Source organism: Danio rerio, chromosome 3 (genome assembly GCF_049306965.1).
Source record: "Danio rerio strain Tuebingen ecotype United States chromosome 3, GRCz12tu, whole genome shotgun sequence".
Lineage (NCBI taxonomy): Eukaryota > Metazoa > Chordata > Actinopteri > Cypriniformes > Danionidae > Danio > Danio rerio.
Genome location: NC_133178.1, coordinates 39,403,640 through 39,425,159, shown reverse-complemented (window position 1 = coordinate 39,425,159; position 21,520 = coordinate 39,403,640). Strand labels below are relative to the sequence as shown.

General features: G+C 40.3%; 1 protein-coding gene across 12 annotated transcripts in view; it reads right to left on the bottom strand.

Moving 5' to 3' along the window:
• Positions 1–21,520, bottom strand: part of tnrc18 (trinucleotide repeat containing 18) — a 104,956-nt gene that overhangs the window by 17,857 nt on the left and 65,579 nt on the right. For 4 of the 12 annotated variants that reach the window (XM_073944917.1, XM_073944919.1, XM_005164178.5 and 1 more), the window contains exons 10-21: positions 21,006–21,432; positions 19,363–20,307; positions 18,790–18,941; positions 14,975–15,108; positions 14,706–14,855; positions 14,441–14,621; positions 13,849–14,221; positions 12,202–12,462; positions 6,208–6,447; positions 3,126–3,529; positions 2,595–2,726; positions 1,063–1,240 (exon numbers count right to left, since the gene is read on the bottom strand). In XM_073944917.1, the coding sequence (XP_073801018.1) occupies positions 1,063–1,240; positions 2,595–2,726; positions 3,126–3,529; positions 6,208–6,447; positions 12,202–12,462; positions 13,849–14,221; positions 14,441–14,621; positions 14,706–14,855; positions 14,975–15,108; positions 18,790–18,941; positions 19,363–20,307; positions 21,006–21,432 (3,577 nt within the window). The remainder of the gene's footprint in view (positions 1–1,062; positions 1,241–2,594; positions 2,727–3,125; positions 3,530–6,207; positions 6,448–12,201; positions 12,463–13,848; positions 14,222–14,440; positions 14,622–14,705; positions 14,856–14,974; positions 15,109–18,789; positions 18,942–19,362; positions 20,308–21,005; positions 21,433–21,520) is intronic. The other 8 variants (XM_073944922.1, XM_002661214.7, XM_005164179.5 and 5 more) reach the window with 5 other exon arrangements.

Genomic DNA, 21,520 nt, shown 5'->3' with positions numbered 1-21,520 from the left:
GAGTATTACACTGTAAAAAGCTGATGCATTCATTTAAACACACATTAAAACTGTAACATTCTGTAGTGCATTTAGTTACTGTTTAAGGCCATTTCGGGCCTCATACAGTAAACCTGTCTTCTCATCAGTGACATTCAGTTTAAACAGTCTCTTGGTCATTGCGTTTAAAGATTTTGGACACTTTTAATGCTTCCAAACAGTTTTCTGCATGTCTTTGCAGTATGATATTAGTGCAATTTAATTGGACAGGAATTGCAGAACTGATTTTTCTACGTTTTCCCAGGAAAGTAGTGGAGTAAAATACCAATACAGCACTAAAATGTACTCAAGGGAAAGCAAAAGTACACATTTTTAAAACTACATGGTACATTTCTGAGAAAAACTACTCAGTTAGAGTAATTTGAGTATTTGTAATTTGTTACTTTACTTGCTGACCTGATTAGATCCCAAGAACTAATCAGAAATTACAGATGAATATATACTGTAATAAATGTATTGTTCCTTGTTTGTTCATGTAAATACATCAACTAACACAACCTTATTGTATAGTGTTAGCAAACAAACAAAAACAGTATATTGTTTGGGAATTTGTTGCCCCTTATACTTGAGGATTGCACTGTTGGCCTAGCAAAATGATTACATCAAATCCTTTTGAAATGCATCTTTCTCATGGGGAGCACTGCATGTCAGTGCACAGACTTGTCAACACAGCTCTAATTTGGTTACTTATGAGGTTTTATGGCGTTATGAAGCAGGTAACAAGCAGCTCACAGGGTTTAGATATGAACCTAATGCGTGCAATAACTCGCATCTCGTCCCATTAACGTATGAATGCAATCAGGCCGAATCAATTTTCTGATTTTTAATGCTGGATTAAGATAAGATAGGCTGTGAAATTATCTCTCCCCCACGTCATTCAAAAGACATTCACTTTTAATTGAGTGCACGGACAGGAAAATGAAGTCTGATTTAGTCATAAAACTGCAATTAAAAATGGGGATGTAATGAAGGGAAAGAGCCTTGCTGACAAGAGGGAACGTGGAAAAAAAAAAAAAGTCTCACCGGGGGTGCAGGGTCTTTCGGGCTGAGCGCTCACAGAGGGATTCTCGTCCTCGGAGAAGCTGCTGTCCTGGTTGGGCTCAAAGTCCTCATCAGCAGCCATACTTTCCATCAGTTTACTGACAGCGCCGCCCTTCCCTCGAGCCTGCTGGGGGAATTCAAGTACATTTTGCCCCAATTCCTATGACAATATGAAATATTGAACACTGAGACATTGTTGGTTCAGTTCTAAGGATGAGACCCATGTGCTTACTAGAGGAGAATTGATTCAGTAAAACCCATTTAGATGAGTGACAAGCTGGGCTCGGGAGACGAAGGATTTCTTGATTTCGAATGCGGCAAATACCCAGAGGAGTTCCAGAGCTTCTGCCGCGTGCATTATAACATGTGATTTATACATAAGGCCAAAGAAATAGCAGCGCTGGAGAGTTTTAAAATGCAGTGGAGATTTATCTTGAGCAGAGATAAATAAATTGTGCAGAAGGGGCGGAGAAATGAATGGAGCGAGATGTCGTTTGGTTAATTTCGCTGCTTTCCCGCTGAGTGTGCAGTCTAATTAGGCTTGCTGCTCTACTGCGCTCTCCCCTTTTCTCTCTCCTTCTCCATCTCCTTTGGTCACGGTGGGTTCCGTGAGCAGGCCCATACAGACCGGGACAGGGGAGCAGGAAGGGGCAGCTCATTTAAATGCAAGGCTTCTCTCCCAGTGGGCCTCGGGCCTGCCAGGTAAAATTATTCTAATCCCTTTCGGTGTTTCAGCATAGCACAAAATGGCTGCTCTAAGCTAGCTTTCAAATAATTCTTTACTGGCATGCTAAAAATGAGAGCTAACACAATGCATCATGTATTTTATCGAGTAAGAGTGTGAAAGCAGACAACAAAATACAATCTACAGTGGGATGTGTGTGTTTTAGAGTATAATATACTTTATACCAAAAAGTTTAAGAGTCAGTAGGATTTTTAAGGAGTTAGTTTAATTTGGTTTATTTACATTTGTTACAATAATATCACTATGACAGCTTATTATAACAATCATTCTCTATTTAAATACATTTTTAAATGTCATTTATTCCTATGATGGAAAGATTTAAATCAGTTTAAAGCTTAATGTTTTAAGAAAAAACAAGAAATGTTTGTGTCTAAAGTATGAGTATCCTTACTGGCACCTCAAGTTATTTTAAGACTTTATTTTTTTCGGTTACAAAACAATATTTTAAAGCATGTTTACAATTTTTTGGCATTTACCAAAAGAAAAAAACTGAAACTGGTTTGGAACATGTGGTGGCTGAGAAAATATGATGGTGGGATGTTAATTTAAGGGTCAACTATACCATCAATAAAAGTATAAATCCCCCACTGAGCCCCACTAAATTTTAATATATTCGTACCTTAGCTCCTGAATTATAATGTACTAATACAAAACAAATAAAACAAATTCACGATAATGCTATATAACAGTAAACGTTACATATCAGTACAATATCATCCAACTTATCACTACTTGGCATTGAATGTCTGTTGAACACGGTAATATTTACCTCTCTGGCTTTGGGCTTTTGGACCTTGTTCTTGCGTCCTGGGCTGACAGGGAGAGCTCCGCTGGTTTCTGAGGGTGTGCTGGAGAGCTGGGGTGGGGGCAGACACAGGGGGGTCTCCTTAATCCTCTTCTTCTGGAACATTCACACCAGATACAAAGACAAACCATCAGCATGGACAAGAGTGAAAAGCCTCATACAAATGCTTGACACAATCGGGCTCAGTTCTCCCAGACATTACAGCCATTCAACAACACTGGATAGACAAGTAAACATTAATAGGCAGCCGTGTACTGAACACTTAAGAGAAAGGAAAAACACGGGAGGACTCGGAGGGAGGAATGGTGATGGTTAGTAATTGTAGCCTGGCAAGCTGCAGTCATCCTTTTGTGTCCAACAACATGACACTCACAGCGGGAGGCTTCCTTGTCCGACAAATGTAGCAGGACACCTGCTGGTGGTATCAAGCGCCCATACCGTTTGGTTGTGGCTGGCAAGCAAGATTTGAGATATATCAATAAAACAATGGCTTACCTTGCTGGGATCTTTCACCTCCTTGGCTTTGACCAGTTCCTTGGGGCTCTGCGGGGAGGTTTTGGGGCCGCGAGCAGGTTTGGGAGTGAGCGGAAGAGGAGTTTTGCTGGACGGGGAGATGGGGGTGGACTGAGCAGCATCATGGAGGAAGATGCGTTCGCTCCTCCGCCGTGTCCACTGTTCGTCTTCACTCCCATCCGCTGTAAGGTCAAAACTGAACTCCCGGGGAGACTTGGGTTTCTTGGGTTTGCGTCCACGCTTGGTGGGGCTGGAGTCGTCACGCATCACGCTCGCGGGAGGCAAGAGAGGAAGCTCGGGAGCGGATCTCTTGCCATGCAACAGCGACGGAAACTTCTTTCTTGTCTTGACATCACTCTCCGAATCGGTAAACTCAAACTCCGTACCTACAATCCAGAAGATATAACATTTAATTATTACTTAAAGCAAACACGCAATACGCTTTCATGTGACATTTCTTTGTCTCCAATGGACCTCTTAACTTAAAAACTGTTATTCCATTCTTTTACAAAACTGTCCTATGGTGTAACTGTCTCGAGCATGGTTAAATCAATTAGATCTCTTGCAAATAAAAAGAAAATAGTAAAATGTTTACGAAATACCTCAGGCATAACTGTACACATGGCTATTTTAGTAAAGTCAATATTTTTTTCATCTAAACATTTCTAAAAAAAAAAAAAACAGGAACTTGATACAATTTGTCACTGAAATCCATGTCCTCTGGTGTGACACTATATGCTAATTTTAAATCAGGCAATTCTATGGGCAATAAGTTTCCAATCCAAGATCACATGGCTAAAATCCAGGTTGTACACCTTTTAAGTTGTCTCAGAATTTTTTTGCAACCACTATGAAAATGTTTCATTTTTCATTTCTTGAATTCTGACAAGTCATGGAAAAAAAAAAAATTCATAAGTGTCCAAAAATGAAGATGAATTGCTTTTATAAAATGTTGATAATATTAAGGGTTGCTACTTGATCATTTTTGCTATGTCACACCATAGGACATAATTATGTCTCCCATGGTCCGAGTTTTAGGTCTCCCAAGTTTCAGTCTATTAAGACGGAAATAGAGTGCCTATCAAAACCATCCCTATAAACCATTTTGAGGGATGTAAACAAAAACAATGGTCCCAACATATTTCCTATTTTAACTTGTTAATTTCTAAAGCTTCCGAGAATCCAAAAAGAGCCACATATTGATAAATGATTAAGTTGTGATTGAATTGCCTCAATACAGTTAAGAAATATTTTGGTAACAAGCAGTCTAAAATGGATCATCTTAAATTCAGTTCAAATTAGGGCTACACAATATTAGAAAAATCTGATATTGCTATATTTTAATTTTCTGCAATAAATATTGCAATAATCATACAGTTTCAGAAGATGGTTTAAATAGCACTATTTGACGGTTTTCTTACTTTGACTTGTTTCTAGTCCGAATATCACAAACATTCTTAGAGCAAGTAAAAATATTGTTTGGTTATCGCCATCAGAACAAATAAGTGAAAATTAAGAGATTTTGCTTGTGTTAAGGAAATGATCTGCCAGTAGTGTAAGTGAAATAATCTTGTTTTCACAATGAAATTGAGATATTTGGACTAGAAAAAAAAGACAAAAATTCCAAGTAAGAAATGTTTTTACATAAATTTCAAGTCCATGCAAATACAGTAATTAAGTATGATTATGTAGCTCCAGGAGGCTGTTCCATAAAGCAAGACAAAAAGGCAGGTTTATATTGGTAAGCGAGGTTTATTAATGTTTATTAACATGGTTTAATAAATATAGTGAGCCTGCAATCCATTCAAACATTTTCTTGCAAACCACAATTGGCTGTAAGCGCATATTCTCTCTCTCTCTCTCTCGTTGTTTAAATTATTATATGATTGAACTCTAAAAACAAACGCTGCTCTCTCACTGTGAACATAGCTGTGTCTCATTTCCGAGATCTTTCAGTTCTTGTAGTGGCCATGATAGCATACAACATAATCGATGCACCTATGCTCGACCTTCAGGGTTTCACGACAGTAACATGCACGAGCAGTTATCTAGATTATTTAAACTGAACTCAAGATTAGTTAGATCAAATGATCTACAACTTGCTGTTATGGAACCAATTTAAACGTGGAAGTTTAGTTCGGCTCATTTAAGTCAGGTATTTGACTGTTATCCCCGCTTTTCTAAGCAACTTTTATGAAACAACCCCCTGGTCAACTATAAATCAGACTGGACATTGCATATTTTTGCGATGTGACTATTGCAAATGCGTACATTGCAATATCGATGCTGAAACGATATATTGAGCAGCCCTAGTACAAATGTTGTAAACCATTAACATGACCCTTTTTTTTCTCAAACATCAAACAACAAATATAATTTTTGTTCTGAAAAAAGGTTTTACAAAAAAGCATTTTAAAGCCTATTTGTCAACTCAAACACAATGACATCTGCTATCATTTAAAGCATCTACAAATGGTCAACTCATTTGCAAATGCAGAACGACAATATAACACGCACATCTGAGAAATAACCAGGGCCAGATGTGGCAGAATTAAGTCTGAATGTTGTTGCAGGGTCTTGGAATAGTTAATGAAGGGGGCTGTTGGTCTCCGCTGGCAGGCTTGTCGCGTGCTCTGCTGGATACCCGCTCAGGATCACAGCTCAACCTCATCAAAGCAAGGCCTGTCAGCATTGCATTCTGAGCAAGCGCAAGCGGCGCAGCAAACACACACACATACACACACACACTGATATGCGGCGAGGGGATAATGACACTCCATTCTCAAGGTGGGGCACAACTGATGGGTGTCTATATTGAATAACACCCCTACTGAGTGACTGCTCCAAGCACAATGTGTTTTCATCTGCCAGCACCTTTCAATTCCCTCACTCGCCAGCGCACAAGCACGACAGAGCACTACAAAAGACAGCCAATAACAATGCATCACCTTGTCACCTGGGAATTCAAGTCCCACAGGCTTGGAAAAGCAGCTGATGTAACATTAGAGAGATTACAGATGAACCTAAGAGTACAGGGAAAAAAAACAACCAAACGCTTCCTTACCCAGAAGACTCTGCCGTTCCTCTTTCTTTTTGGCTTTCTGCTTGGCCTCCAGTTGGACAAGGGAGAGCGGATTGGTGATAATGGGGCTTGGGATAGCACTGGCAGCGAAGCGGGCCAGAAGACCCAGCCCGCTCTCTTCTACTGATGACGAACACAGGCCATCACTTTCATCAAGCTCATAATCATACCCATCTTCATCCTCGTCGTCATCCTCGGAATCATCCCGCTCGGTGGAGTACTCTGTTGAGAATGGGAAGAAAGCCATTTAGGATGCTTGACAAACATATGAGCTTCAGAAATCAATGAAGATGAATCCCGTCACACATCCCATCATTTAAAGAAGGGCTCTGCAATTCTGGTCATGGTAGACGAGGGTCCAAATGACTTTAACACATGAACTGGCTTACAAGGAAGAGTTATTTGTAAATTTGTAATATGTAAAGAGTAGATTACACTCAGAAAGAAACTTTAATAATAGGAATGAACGTTTGAAAGTCAATTCAAAGGGCGAAAGAACAATAGAAATGGATGCAAATCATTTGCAAGAACCCTTATATTTTAGTGATATTGGGGCTGTCTTTAAGGTCTACTTGACACTAGAGTTAAAGAGCCCATGTTTAAAGGGTATAGTTTACACAAAAATTATAACCGTCATCATTTACCCACCCTCTAGCCTTAAGATATTTGGCAGATTGCTTTCTTTTTTTGTCCATACAATGGAAGTCGATGAGGTCCAATCAATGATAAGACCCCACTGAATTTGTTTGCATGAATAAAAACATTATTTACTGTCCTGCAAGTTTGGAACGTGAGGGCAAGCAAAACGTGACCATTTTAATTTTGGCTTAAACTATCCCTATCGATGATGTCCCATCAAATCAAAACCTCAATACCATGCGATTAAATGAATATCCAACATATAAAAAGGCCATTTCCCTAGCTAGTGCTCCATGTAGAACAATAAACCCATTGAATTCAATCTGCATAGCTATGAATACGAGATGTCTGGCCCTAATGCATCATTCTGCCAGCTGTAGCGGTCTTTTCACTTTCGCGTATCCATTGTAATCTAGCACGGCAGAAGCAGACTTTCTTTAGATTAATGTGTTCTTGCTCAAAAACTGCAGCCCACCCACTACTACACAAGATTACTGGTGAGGGACAAAGCCTGGTTTCATGCGGGCAGCATATACTAAGCTGGGTAGGCAGGATCCTGCAAGCGCAGCTTTCAAAACCTTCAGAGCTTTAGGGCAGGATTTAAAATCAGCATGGCCGCTGGCTTGCTCCAAATCGAGAGGGGCTGGGAATGCAAAAGCCCAAACCAAATAAGAGAAGCCAGTGAAAGTGGCCTTGCCCAATGTGCTGAATGAGCTGAATCACTGAGGGAAAAATGGGAAAAGAAATAAGCCACAAGCGCTGCAGAAAGCTAAGGTTGCTGGCAGAATCCCTGACTAAGAAAGTCATCAATTATTAACAGTCTCTTCAGCTCGGAGCTTGTCTAAACTGATAAAGGACAAAAAAATAAATAAAAAATCGAGGACTAACAATACGACAGTAGGTACCCACTTTAAGAACACCCCCTTTTTTCGCCCATTCTCTGGAGGGTGAGGAACATATTTGACACATTTGGTGATGGAAACAGACAAACAATGTGATTGTGAGTAGCCAAAGCCAGAGGTGAGTTTGTTAAAAGCATGGACTTTATAGGAGACAAGGACTTTGATTGGTTATGTGAACACAAGTTTATAGATGCCACAGCGTTAAATCCTAAAGCATGTAGTACATGAACTGACGGCAAGCAAGGATGTGTACAGGAAGAAGAAACACAAAGCAGGCTCTGAGGACAGTCCTCCATGGCTCCTGAGACTCTGGGTCTGGTCTAGACACAACTCAGACCTTCAACCACTTCAGCCATGGTTATGCTCTATTTCAAATTCAATTCCTATTTCTATGTGTTTCAGGACAAAATAAACAAGAAAATTAAAATAACCAATCGTGTGTGTATATATAGTCATTTAAGTCTTATCTGGTTTTCTCTAGTTTTAACAACCAAAATAAACACTGTATTGTAAGGTTCCATTTGAATCTAGCAATGAAGCAAACCTTAAATCATTAGTTTGAACAAAGATATCTAAATGATTGAAAAGAAAAATGGGAAGAACAACAAAATAAAGCCATAAAAGCAGGAACAAGAAGAACAAGGAGGAGCAGGAGAAGATCCAAAAATCAGGTTGAAATAGAAGAACAAGAAGTAAAAGGATAACAAGTACAAACAATAGAGGTTGAGAAGATAATTAAGATGAAGAATTGGGATGTGGAGAATAAGGTGAAGAACAAGAGGAGGCTTAAGAGAAGGAGGAGAGCAAGGTGAAGGAGAACAAGAACATGGAGAAGAATAACAAGATGAAGTTGATTGAAAACTACAAGGAGGGAGAGAAGAACATGGAGGAAGAAAGCAAGGTGGAGCAGAAAGAGAATGGGGAGAACAACAAAATAAAGCCATAAAAGCAAGAACACAAAGGAGAAAAAGAACAAGAGAAAGCTGGAGAACATCAAAAATGAGGATGAGTTGAAATAGAAGAAGAACAAAAAGGTAAAGGAGAACAAGTACAAGCAAAAGAGAAGACGAAGAAGAAGAAGAGTAAGGAGGTGGAGAATGAAGTGAAGAACGAGAAGGAGGCTGAAGAGAAGGAGAACAAGAACATGGAGAAGAATAACAAGAAAGTAAAACTACAAGGAGGGAGAGAAGAACATGGAGGAAGAAAGCAAGGTGGAGCAGAAGGAGAATGGGTAGAACAAATAAATAAAGCCATAGAAGCAAGAACAAGGAGGAAAAGAACAAGGAGGAGCAGGAGAAAAACAAAAATGAGGATTGAAAGAACATGTGGAGTTGAAAGAACAAGGAAGAGGAGAACAAGTACAAGCAAAAGAGGAGAAGATGAAGAAGAATAAGAAGGTGGAGAATGAGGTAAATAACAAGGAGGAGAAGGTGAGCAAGGTGAAGGTGAACAAGGAAAAGAAGGAGAACATGGAGAAGAATAACAAGTTGAAGACTACAAGGAAGAGAAGAACACAAAGCAAAGTGGAGCAGAAGAATTAAGAGTAAAAAGAGAAGGAAGATGAGAGGCCACTGTAGAACCGAGCAAAACTGATAACTACCTACTTTTTTCCACCAAATACAAACATAACCATGGCTTGAAGGCATGTAACAGGAGGTGAGCATGTTAAAAAGGAATTTTCAACACCTCGTCTGTTATCCAGTCTTTTTGTTTGGTTTGTGTTTTGGTTCTGTAACAGTGTAAGCACAAATTAGTAGAAATTATTGAGAAGTCACAGCAAAAGAGGGTGGTGGCCTACTTACAGAACAATGCTCAAGGCTCAGGTGACATGGATAGTGACCTCACGCTGAACAGCTGGCTGCCCTACTCCCAGCCAAGCCCTTTGCTTCTTATTTTGTTGCAGCAGGACAAGCAAATGCACAGACCGATAGACATTCAAAAGCATCATGGGTAGGAGAAGGGGTCAGAGGTGGAGGGGTGGCCAAGCAGCTGCAGGGAGAGAGCGAGCAGTCTAGAGAAGCTAGGTTATTCATTTTTTTTAGTAAACAAGGGAACTCCCTATTTTCCAAATATCCCAAAAACGCTTTGCCTGTTCACACTTGTACCATAGTGGAAAACACATTTGTGGAGTTGTCCAAGATTATGATAGCAAGGACTTTCACGTTATTCAAACTCAGGTTGATTTAGGGGCCGTTTATACAACAACATTTTTAGCCAAAACAGGAAAATTATGCATTTTGCTTGTTCTTTTACACGACAATAGCGTTTTTGTGCAGTTTGAAAATGTGGACGTTTTTGAAAGCGCCAACAATACGTCTGTATTAACGCTTGGAAACTAAAGTCTTGATGTGAAGTCTTAAAATGATGATGTCATGCGTGATACTAGTAGGCAGGTGTAGATCAGAAGTGCTCAACCCTGTTCCTGGAGCTCTACCTTCCTGTTAAGCTCCAGCTCTGGTCAAACTGCTCCAGGCCTGTTTGAAATGGATTGGAGCTGAAATCTGCAGGATGATAAATCTCCAGGAACAAGGTCGGTCACCCCAGTGTAGATCAATGGTCTCAAACTCAATTCCTCGAGGGCCGCAACTCTGCACAGTTAGGCTTCAACAACCTCCAAATCACACCTGCTTAATAGTCTCTAGTAGTCTTGAACACCTTGATTAGTTGGATCAGATGTGTTTGATCAGGATTGGAGCAAAACTGTGCAGAGCTGCGGCCCTCCAGGAATCAAGATTGAGACCTATGGTTTAGATTAAAGTCTGGGTGAAACGCAAGTTGCTGACACTTTTGTTTCAGTATGTTGATGTACTTCCAACTGAAATGGAATATTAAGTAGGGTGCGGGGCTCTTTTGTGCATCATTCCCTTATAGCAAACTAACAGTAAGAGGAGAATGGCTAGGGATATTATTATACAGTTGCTATGGAAGCCTTCAGAACAGAACGAGTGCCACTACAAAGGCAGAAGCAAATGGTCAGACTTTGATATAAGATTAATAAAACAGTGGAAAAACTTGCAAAGATTATTTATCTTCAAGTCCGCATGAACCAGAAGGAGCGACTGTTATTTTTTTCATATTGTGACACAGTTCCTAGAGAAACGGAGTGGAATGGATGTAGTAAAGTAGGCATTTCATTCAGAATGATTGGTAAAGGGGTATTAGAAGAGTTATTACAACCTAACAGACTTCTCACCATTTCTGTTTGTTGTCAAAACTAACAGTTGATGAGGCATGGTTAAATGTTAGCCAAGCCCATTTGCTAAGATTTGAAGTGCATTTTCAGACTTCAATTAAATATCAGAAGAGCAAACAATTTTCTTAATTTTTTCTTAATGACATGCAGAGGAATTGTTCACCACAAAACTAGCAATGTGAGCTAACGAAATCAATATGGTTAGTTTGATGTCTTGGGGACTTTAAGAATAACAATGTGAGCTAGCAGAATAAACATTGTAATTTTTGATTTCATGCAGACTTTAAAAGGCCAGCCCAAACACACACACAACAATGGCGGAGTATTTCATAATGTTGTTACTAAAATGTTTGGTAACACTTTATCAGCAAAGTGTGAATTTACTTCATGTTACAACCACAAGTGACGCATCTCACACACGCTTCTTTTTTTTTTTTTTTTTAAACGCACTTCAAAAATACTTTCCAATTTTGGCTAAATCGTTGTTGTGTAAGCCTAGACTTAGTGAATTTGTTATAATGTATTTGATTATTTAGTATCTTCTACCAACACTGGTTTATGCAACCAATTAAAAATATATGGCTTACAATATTATAATTGCAGAGAAACATTAGCCCACATCCATTTAAAACCAATTCAACATTTTCTCATCTGTAAAATATGGAATCTCTCAGGAGACCCTAGCAACAAGTTAGTTTTGCTTCTCAAAGTCATTTGGCCTAATGAATCTCATCATGAGCGCTGAATTTATGTGGAGATCTCCTTGTGACAGCTCTTCACTGATGAAAGGGATATTTGAACAACAGAGGAAATCAGGAGTGTGGAGCGTTGCAATCTAACACTCTACAGCAGGAGATGTAGCGAAAGAGACAGAGGACACTGCGTTTCTTTGCTTTCAGTAAAAATGAAATCAGCATGTTTAATAAAGCTTGGGTACCAAACTGCAATACAATAAAGAACACTTTCCACAAAGCCACACACATTTTAATGCACAATGGCAAGACATTCCTATAAAAGCAACCATATTTAAAAAGGACTCTAACAAGAGCCGATTATATTATATACAGGATGTGAGGTAGCAAATTCTGACGCAAGCATCTTAAAAATGGCTTCTCAGGAAAAATGTCAGCATGACCAATGGTCATGGTTAAAATTACAAGACAGACCAAAAATAAAAAAGAAAGGCTAAAACCGAGCAGCTGCCATCTCGATTCTGTGCATAGTGAGGTATGCTTTATTAACCTTGGTCAAATGAGTCCTCAGAGGAGCTGACTCCTGCCTCCTGTAGCAATAAAGCAAAGTGCTTATGTTTCCTCTCTTTGGCCGCCTGCTTGGACTTGAGTGATGAAGATGAAGACGAAGAGGCTCTCTTGGATGATGAGCGCTTTTTCTTGGATGGAGTGCTGCACAGGCCGGGGAGCTGCGGATGTGACCCCGTTCTCCCCAACATGGAGCTCGAAGGCCAGCCATCCTTCAGGGAATCCTCCTCTTCTGAATCGGTGTCTGGGGCAAATCACAAACAACTTTACTAAGGATGGACATCCAAAAGCATGAACTAACAACTGATTCAAAGCAGTTATGCAGAATCAATACTATATTGTTGGTATTGTAGTAAAAAAAGATAAATAAATCTATCTTGCAAATACCTGTAAAAAATAGATATGCCGTCAGAAAGAAATGGAGGTAAATGGCATCAGTAGTCAACAAAATAAGTTAAATTTAGCTTAAACATAACTATACACCAAATACTGAACATTTTGAATTTTCGATTAGTTCAATTGGTCTTTTTAGGTTCAACTAAATAAAAAGCTATAATATTATTAATTATTATTAGCTTGACTTCTAGTTGATCATTTGGTATCAGAAGTGGCTTATATGAAAGGCAAAGGCGTCTAGATTATGCTTATTTTACCTAAATAAACTATGATCATGCCTTGATTTTGATTTAAATAGGACCGCAAGGTCTGACTTTGGTCGGACAAAAGTCTAGTCACTTAACAGAAATAATGTACAGTATAGAATATAAAGTCATGCTGCAGTGGAAAAGCATTAATATTGTGTATGACTCCCATGAGCTTGGAGGACTGCATCCATACATCTCTGCAATGACTCAGATAACTTATTCATGAAGTCATCTAGAGTGTCAAAGAAAGCCTTTTTGCAGGACTACCAGAGTTCATCAAGAATCTTTGCATTTAACTTCAATGCCTCCTCCTCCATCTTACCCCAGAAATGCTCAATAATGTTCATGTCTGGTGACTGGGCCGGCTAATCCTGGAGCTCCTTGACCTTCTTTGCTTTCAGGAACTTTGATGTGGTGGCTGAAGTATGAGAAGGAGCGCTATCTTGCTAAAGAATTTGCCCTCTCCTGTGGTTTGTAATGTAATGGGCAGCACAAATGTCTTGGTACCTCAGGCTGTTTATGTTGCCATTTACTCTGCAGATCTTTCGCAAGCCTCCATACTAAATGTAACCCCAAACCACGATTTTCCCTTCACTAAATTTGACTGATTTCTATGAGAATCTTGGGTCCATGCGGGCTCCAATAGGTCTTCTGCAGTATTTGTGATGATCGGGATGCAGTTCAACAGATGATTCATCTGAAAAATCTACCTTCTCCCACTTTTCCAAATGATCAACAAGAAGTCAAGTTATTATTTGCTGCTGTTACAACTGGGATCATCGACAAGACTTTTGTCAGGTAGTGTAATTTAAACCTATTTTGACTAAATACTGGTTACACATGCAGTGCCACAGCACTTTTTAATAACAGATATTATCATAAAAGGGAAAATATGAAAGAAAGCAAAACACAGATGGAAGAAAAAACATTTGTGGTAACATGTTTACATCAGAAATCAAACACTGACAACAACAAAACAGACTTACTGTTAGAATAGCTGCTGATTTCTGACCTCACTGGAGAATAAGGTGCTTTCCTCTGGCCTTTTCCCTTAAGGCACGCTTCAGAAGGCTTCGTTTTGGCAGCCGTTTTGCTTTTACCTCCTTTGGAAGTCTTCTGAAAGATGCCGAGATCTTTTGACAGGCTTGATTTCCCCATCTTAACTCTTACATCTAAATCGGTGAGCATTGGGACTCTGCTTCCAGAGCTAGGCCTGGACTTCCCTGAGGAACCGTCTATGAACTTACAAGAAGGCTTGCTGAATTTATTGAGCTTAGTGAGGGACAAGGCCTTGTCGAGTTTGGATGCCAACTGCTCCTGCTCGCTTACTCGGCTCTTCTTCACAGCCATTTTTGGGACCTGTCAATAGAGATTGCACCAAATGAGTATTGAATGGGCTATCTAAAAGAAAATGATTCAGCCTTGGCAAAACTTGAACCTGCATCACTTGTAGGAACAGCAAAGCTCATGTTTGGAGCACCATGGCTCTAACTAGAAACAACATGTTGGTTCAACAAAATCTCGAATGTTTCGAAGCCAGAATTGCTTTAGTATGACTCCAGTATAAAAGAGACCAACCTCATGAGAGAAGCTTGAACATGCCTCCTGCTCGCCCCAGCTCTTTTTCTTCTTCTTCAATTTCAACGCGCTGCTGCCGTCTTCCTCCTCCTCCTCCTCATCTCTGTTAGAGGCCCGAAAGCGCTTTCTCAGCACCTCCCCGCTTTCCGAGTCCTCTGAGTAAAGCACACTTCTGCTCAACCTGCAAAACAACAGTGTGTTCAGCTGCAGGGCAGGCTGTGTGGAGCACAGCTGGACCTTAACGGTGCCCGAGCTCCATACTCACTTTGCACATCTCGAATCCAACTTGCTGGAGGGTGGAGACAGCGCACACAGGCCATGTTTCCTCTTTCGGGGACGTCCTGGGCCCCTGCGGGCTAAACTTCTGTTCCTCTCCTGCTGTTGGATATGTTGTTGTTGCTGCTGCCGTTTCTCTCTGTGAATCAGAGAGATCATAAATTGCCGTTTGTCTGGCTGTTAGTGGGATTAAGTGAGGTAGTTTGCAATTAGCGGCGTTAATGAAGTGCTGCAATGGGAGGTAATGTAAAGACTCACTCTTTGTCTCTCCGTCTCTGCAGTTTGACCAGCTCTCGTTGCTTTTCTTTGTAGCGCTGCTGCAGCTCAGCCAGTCTCACGCGGTAGTCTACTTCTGCGGCATCCATTCCCTCCAAAGAGGATTTGGAGAACATCTAAGTGAAAAAGCAAGATTAATGTCTGTAGCTTGACTCCAAACAGCAGCTATTAACACTGGTTATGGGCATCCAGCTGAAATCAAATGACCGGGAAACAGTGGTGGTGCTAGACAATGCATTTGACGGGGTTTTGGCCCAGTCGTAAACTTGCTCAAGCAATTATTTCCTGATGATATTCCCATTTTCCTCTCAGTGTCACTTTTATTAAAGTTTATATATATTGAAAACCTTGAAAAAGTGACTAACATAATATATTTTATCAGAAAAAAAACCCTACTTCGGTAGACATGCACACCCTTACTCACTCTTGACTTCCATTGACATCCATAGTAGGACAAACAAAAACAACGGTAGTCAATGGTTGTTAGTTTCCAACATTCTTTAGCATAGCTTCTTTTGTGTTCAACAGAATTGTGCTTTTTCGGTGGAAGAAGTTTATTAACAGCTTTAATTTAATACATTTATTTTTATTGTGAAGTAAACTACTGAATACTTGTATAATAGATCAGATGATAATAATAATAATAATAATAATAATAAGTCGACTGTCTCAGTTTGAAATTTATGATGGAGAGGAAGAACTGCCTTTAAGAGGAACATCTAGTTGTTACTGGCATATTAGTCAGCTTTTGCATAAAAAATGTGGAAAACTACCTGGAAAATACCAACAGACTCTGAATCCTAACTCGACCACTGAATCTTAAATCTAAACTGCTGTTAATCATCAGATGAAATTTACTACTGTTTGCATCTGGTGAGTAGCAACTCTGAAATAGTAAAATTTGCAAAAATTCTCAAGTTAATTGGTATTGAGTGTGACAAACACATGGTGTTAAACATTTGTGAACAATGTAAAATGATAAATAAAAAAATTTTTATTACTTTTCAACTGGTGTTCAATAATTTAAATCATTTGTAAGCATCTTATTTTCACAGCTGGCATTATAAGTTAGGCTATATTATTAATAATAGTATGGTATGTTACAGAGGTAATTTGAAGCTTCTGTGTATATAAAAAACAAATGTGGCTGAGTTTGCATATTATGTTGATGACTCTTTTATTACTTTCTCTCATTTGAATTTGTTTTTCAGCTCCCCTCTGTAATATTAAACCCCCCCAAGTAGCACCAGCAACAACAAAAATCCTGGAGCAGCCACTGCCAGGTACCCAAGCGTTAAGAGGCTGGAAATCTAAGATAGTATTAGCTAAAAGCTTGGTGTAAGACATATTTCCTTTGCATAATGTCAAACACTGCTTAAAATGTAAATAAATTCAAATGCCACTGGAACTTGTAGAAATGCTTTAAATGCTTAAACAAACGTCACTAGCTAGCTATAAACAAAATGTGAGGAAATCAAGCACAGATGGAATTGGTGGAAACGGCTTTAAATGTAAACACGCCAAACATGAATAGCAGTAAACAGTGTTAAAATGGGCCTTAGGAATTTGTGGATACTGATTTGGAAAAAACCTCAACTGTCAATCACTGCAAACATACTCCAAGGGAAAAATAAAAAAACACTACTATCATTTCCAAAAGAGAAATTGAAAAAGCTCATTTTAATTCGTAGAAACTTCTTTTGAAAAGAAGAAACTTCTTTTGTTCTTTTTTCGGGGGAAAACAAACACCACTGGAACTTTCAAACACAGCTTTGAAGTAAAAACACCAAATGTCACTAAATATAAACAAAGCAGAACAAAAACCAGAATGCCATTGGGATTTCTAAACATTGCTTAAATGTAAAAACGTAAGCATTGCTGGCTGAAAACAGTTCAAACAAACACTAATATCACTGTATAACTATAAACTGATTCAGTGTAATTTAAATATCGCTCAGTGCTTCCCACAGGAGTGAAATATACTTGTGGTGATAGCCGGATTGAAACACATCATTTACCCACATCACATAAATAGTTAACTATATGCAACAAACAAAACCTAATTTAATTTTTTCACCCACAATTTCTCTTTGATGCTATTCAGCAGCCATGTGCACCCATTGACAAGTAAAATCTGCTTTTCTCTCTCTCTCTCAAGTTCAAAGCAAACTTGAATGCCAAAGCATTTTAGATATGTATATAAAATAGCTTATGTAATATATTAACATCATCAAGTTAATAAAATAATCAGCAAATGAGAAATGAATGACAGAAAAGGCAATAAAAACAGACAATTTCTCTAAAAAATATAATTATTACAAGTTTAAAATGTCTACATTATTTAAATAAGGCAAATGCGTTGATTAACCATTCTTAATGGTTTACATATATTTTGCAGCCAGTTTGGACCAGTCATTTTGTTCTCCGAGTATATAGTAACATTTTTCTGAATTGTTTCGATTAAAGAATGAATTATTGAAGGAATGAATGTTTTTCTCATGACTGTGTGCTTGCAGTCAGCTGCGAAGCTCAGCGAAAGTAGGCTTAAAGTAAAAGGTAATGCAAAAACGCGTACGAGCTTTAGAAATTAAAAGTAAAAGTTGAATCCCGGATTTTTTTTTGATTTAGAATCCTGGACCAGACAATTTATTTAAGTCCCAATCTGTAGGTCTTAGCATGCGAGACTGTCTATGGGAGTGCTAACTGGTCTTGCGCACACACAACTAAACGGGTAAATGAGAGAAGATTTTCCACTAGTTAATTGATAGCAGCTGTTTAGTTATACTGGGTGGATACAAAAAAATGTAAAGGATGTTAATAATAATAGTTAAAAAATTGTCACTAAATATAAATGGGCAGCCGTTAATATACCTGGGTGGCCAGCCCAAGAATAATATTAATAAGAATTATAATAATTCCTTACATCTATATAATGCTTTTCTAGACACTCAAAGCACTTTACACACATTTTGGGGGGTTCACAACCAGTATGCAGCATCCACCTGGATGACGTGACAGCAGCCTTACTGTGCCAGACCTCACACCACAAACCAGCTGATTGGTAGAGAGGAGAGAGAGTGATGAAGCCAATTATGATATAGGGATGCTTAGGAGGCCATGATAGACAAAGCCAGAGAGCAAATTTGGCCAGGATGCTGGGGTTAAACCCCTACTCTTTTTCGAAGGACATCCTGGGAATTTTAATGACCACAGAGAGTCTGGACCTCGGTTTAGCATCTTATCCGAAAGACGGCGCTCACTGAGTAGTATAGAGTCCCCATAAATACATTGGGGCGTTAGGACCCACTCAGACTGCAGGTTGAGCACCCCCTGCTGGCCTCACTAACACCACTTCTGGTAGCAACCTAGCTTTCCCATGTGGTCTCCCATCCAGGTAATGACCAGGCACAGCCCTGCTTAGGTTTGTGGGTGACCATGTTCTCACATGTTGCAGAGAGCTACCTGCCAACTAGTAAAGCCTAAGTGTGGGAAGCACTGATCACTACTTGTAAACTTTTAAAATATATTTAGTGCTGTTGGAATATCTAAAAACTGCTTTAAATAAACTAATTTCACATTTCAAAACTGTTAACAAAAAACTACTTGAAATGCAAGTTTAAACACTGCTTGAATTTGTAATCATGAAAAAACTGTAAAAGTGTTACTACTGTTTACATTTTAAACTACACACTGTGATCCTGAACTAGCCAAAATTGCTAATTCAAAACAAAAACAGACATCTTGAGCAGGGGTCTACAAAAGGGAGAAGAAAATAAATCATAAAAAGGCAAACATACAGGTTCATCTTTCTTCTGTCTCCAGCTGTATTTCTTATTAGGGTTGAGCTCTCGGGGGAGGCGGATGATAACCTGAGGTTCACACTCGATGGCCTCCAGGAGGACCTGCCTGCCAGCTTCCAGCAGACTCTCCAGTCCACAGAATATTACAGCTGCACACACAAACACACGATCGATAGCAACATTAATTACCTCTAGGGAGCACAGGGCAACCCTGCATTCTCCAATACATCAGCACATGGGTGTCTCTTGTGTCAGAGTGCATTAATGGATTTGACATCCAGATACATCCAAAAGACCAGACAGTTGCATTTATTTATCTATTCTTTACAACAACTGCACTTACTCTTTACTCTGTAACAGGCATCACTGTTCATCATGCCAGCAAACTCTGGAGATATTCACTAATTCCTGAGCTTGTTTCAATGCATTTTACTTTACAAACACATACACATCAGTGAGCAAATCTCCCCCCACCCAATCACTCTGCTTTCCCAGGAAACTGCTGGAGCACACTAGTTCAAGTCCTGCTTGCTTTAGATTTCACTTCCTTTCTCTAAAAATGAGACTCACCCTGCGTGTCATCTCTGGGTTGCCTCTGCATCTCCAGCTCTGCCATCTGGCTTAGCAGAGCCATGCCTTCTAGAGCAGTGGACTCCAGGGGACTGACGTCTGTGCAGAGTTCAGACCTGGAGCTACAGGCATCTGTCAGGATGGACATTGCTCCGGCCTGCGGAAGCTCGCTGGCCGTGACCAGGGCGAACATGCCTGCCATGGGGTCTTCAGGCAGGATGGCCACCGCTGCGGAAGAGGGCGGAAGGTGAGGAGGGCCGCTGTTAGGCAGGAATAGATTGTCAAGTTTGGACTCCAGGTGTGTAGAAGAGTCAGGGACAGCATCTCTGAGGTCTGCTGGGTTCAGGCTATCAGAAAGGTCTAAGGGCTGTTTTGTTGGCTGGACGTCACAAACCACAAGGTGTGTGTCAGAGTAACTTGATGAGGATTTGTAGTCCACTAGACCAGTCGAGGCATCTGTGGTTTCTGTGCTGGCGCTTCTTTCAACATCCAGCCTAGATGTCTCGTAGAGGCTGGTTCGTTTGATTTTAATGTCCTCCCCATGTTCCTGTTCGGGGTCTTCCTCTGGCGATGGTGTGGCTATTGTTCTGGGATGGGCCTCGGGATCTGTTGGGGTGCTAGAGTCTTGGGTGATGATGGGTGCAAGCCTTATGCTGTCGTCTTTAAGGTCTTCTAGATTTGGCTCTTTTTTGAAAACAGTGCTGCCCTCCTCCTCCATGGGCTCTGGCTCTCTGGATGTCTGAAGTGGCTCCACTAGTACTGGAGAACACAAGTGCTGGGGTTTGACATCTGCGGCTATCGCCAAGTGCTCGGAGGTCTCAGCTGGCAATGGCACATCTGGTGCCAGGCCATCGGCATCTGCGGCAGCGGCCGGCTGGAGAAGGTAGGGGTAATGGCTGCCGAAAGGTGCCGTTATCGATTGGTATGGGTAGCCGGGAGGAATTTCTGCCAAAGAAACAGAAGAGAAAGCTGTTTGAGGGGCTTGGAGTGCTTAGGCAAAGACTACAGGGGCTTTAGATTCCTGCAACGGAGTGACAAAGTGATTAATAACCCCACATGTTCTATGGCACAGGGGCTTTATGAAACTTTCATGAACCAAATGGCCTCAGCACAAGCATCCCAAAAGCCCTTATATGCACACAGACCAACAAGCTCGTGCCTGCTCATACATTCAGAATGCACCGTGAGCAGAAAATCTATTTATTCTGAGCATTGAACATTTTTAAAGGGAAACCACCAGGGGATGCGGGTACAAAAGGGCTGCTGTCATAAGAAGTCTCTATTCCAGTGAAGTGGCAGCTGGTAATCCCATATGTGGCGATATTTGCAGACTACTCATTAAGACTGCACTACCCTGCACATTCTGACACGAAGAATAGCACACCGCCTTTGACTGCTGTCCTGTGTGGATACTCGGTCCCCTCCCAAATACGTTTCCGTAAAAATAGCTTTATGGTGATTAATGGCTGTGCATTATTAAACAGCTTTCCTTCCGTTTTTTATTAGTGTTTCTCTCATACAGTATAGTGCAACATGCACATAAACAAGAATTACTTTATCTGACAATGCAAATTTAGAGTTGAGGTGATTGTGACAAATGAATCTTGGGCATTTCATTTGGTAAAGCCTATGTTCCCACTTACCACGGTATATGGATGGGAAGGTTGTAGAGGGCTGCTTCTGTAAACTGAGAGGTTCTTTCTCAGACACTTCCACAGACTCCTCTTTGGTCCGGATTGAGGAGGTAGGAGAGGGGGATGCTGAAGCAGGGCTGATTGAATGAGGGGCAGGAGACGACGGATGAGAGTATGGCTGCTGAGGGAGGGACTTCTCCACTTTGGGTCTTTCCTCAGACTTCAGTGCAGTGACAGGAGAAGGCAGCGGTGGGACAGGCAGCGGCGTCAGAGCTTTGCTATATGAAGTCGAGGGGGTCGGGGAACATGGTGGAGGCTTGCGTGAGTGCAGGGTTGTTGTAGGAATGCAGGAGAGACTGGATTTGTGGACTTCAGCTGCTCTCTTGTCTAGTTTTTCGTCCAAATCGGTCCGTGGTTGACTTGCATTTAATCTCTCCTGCAGCAAAAAACAAATCATTTTTCATTTCAATGCAACTATAAAAGTTAGGGTTCTTGCAAATTAGCTAAATCAATGACATTAACAA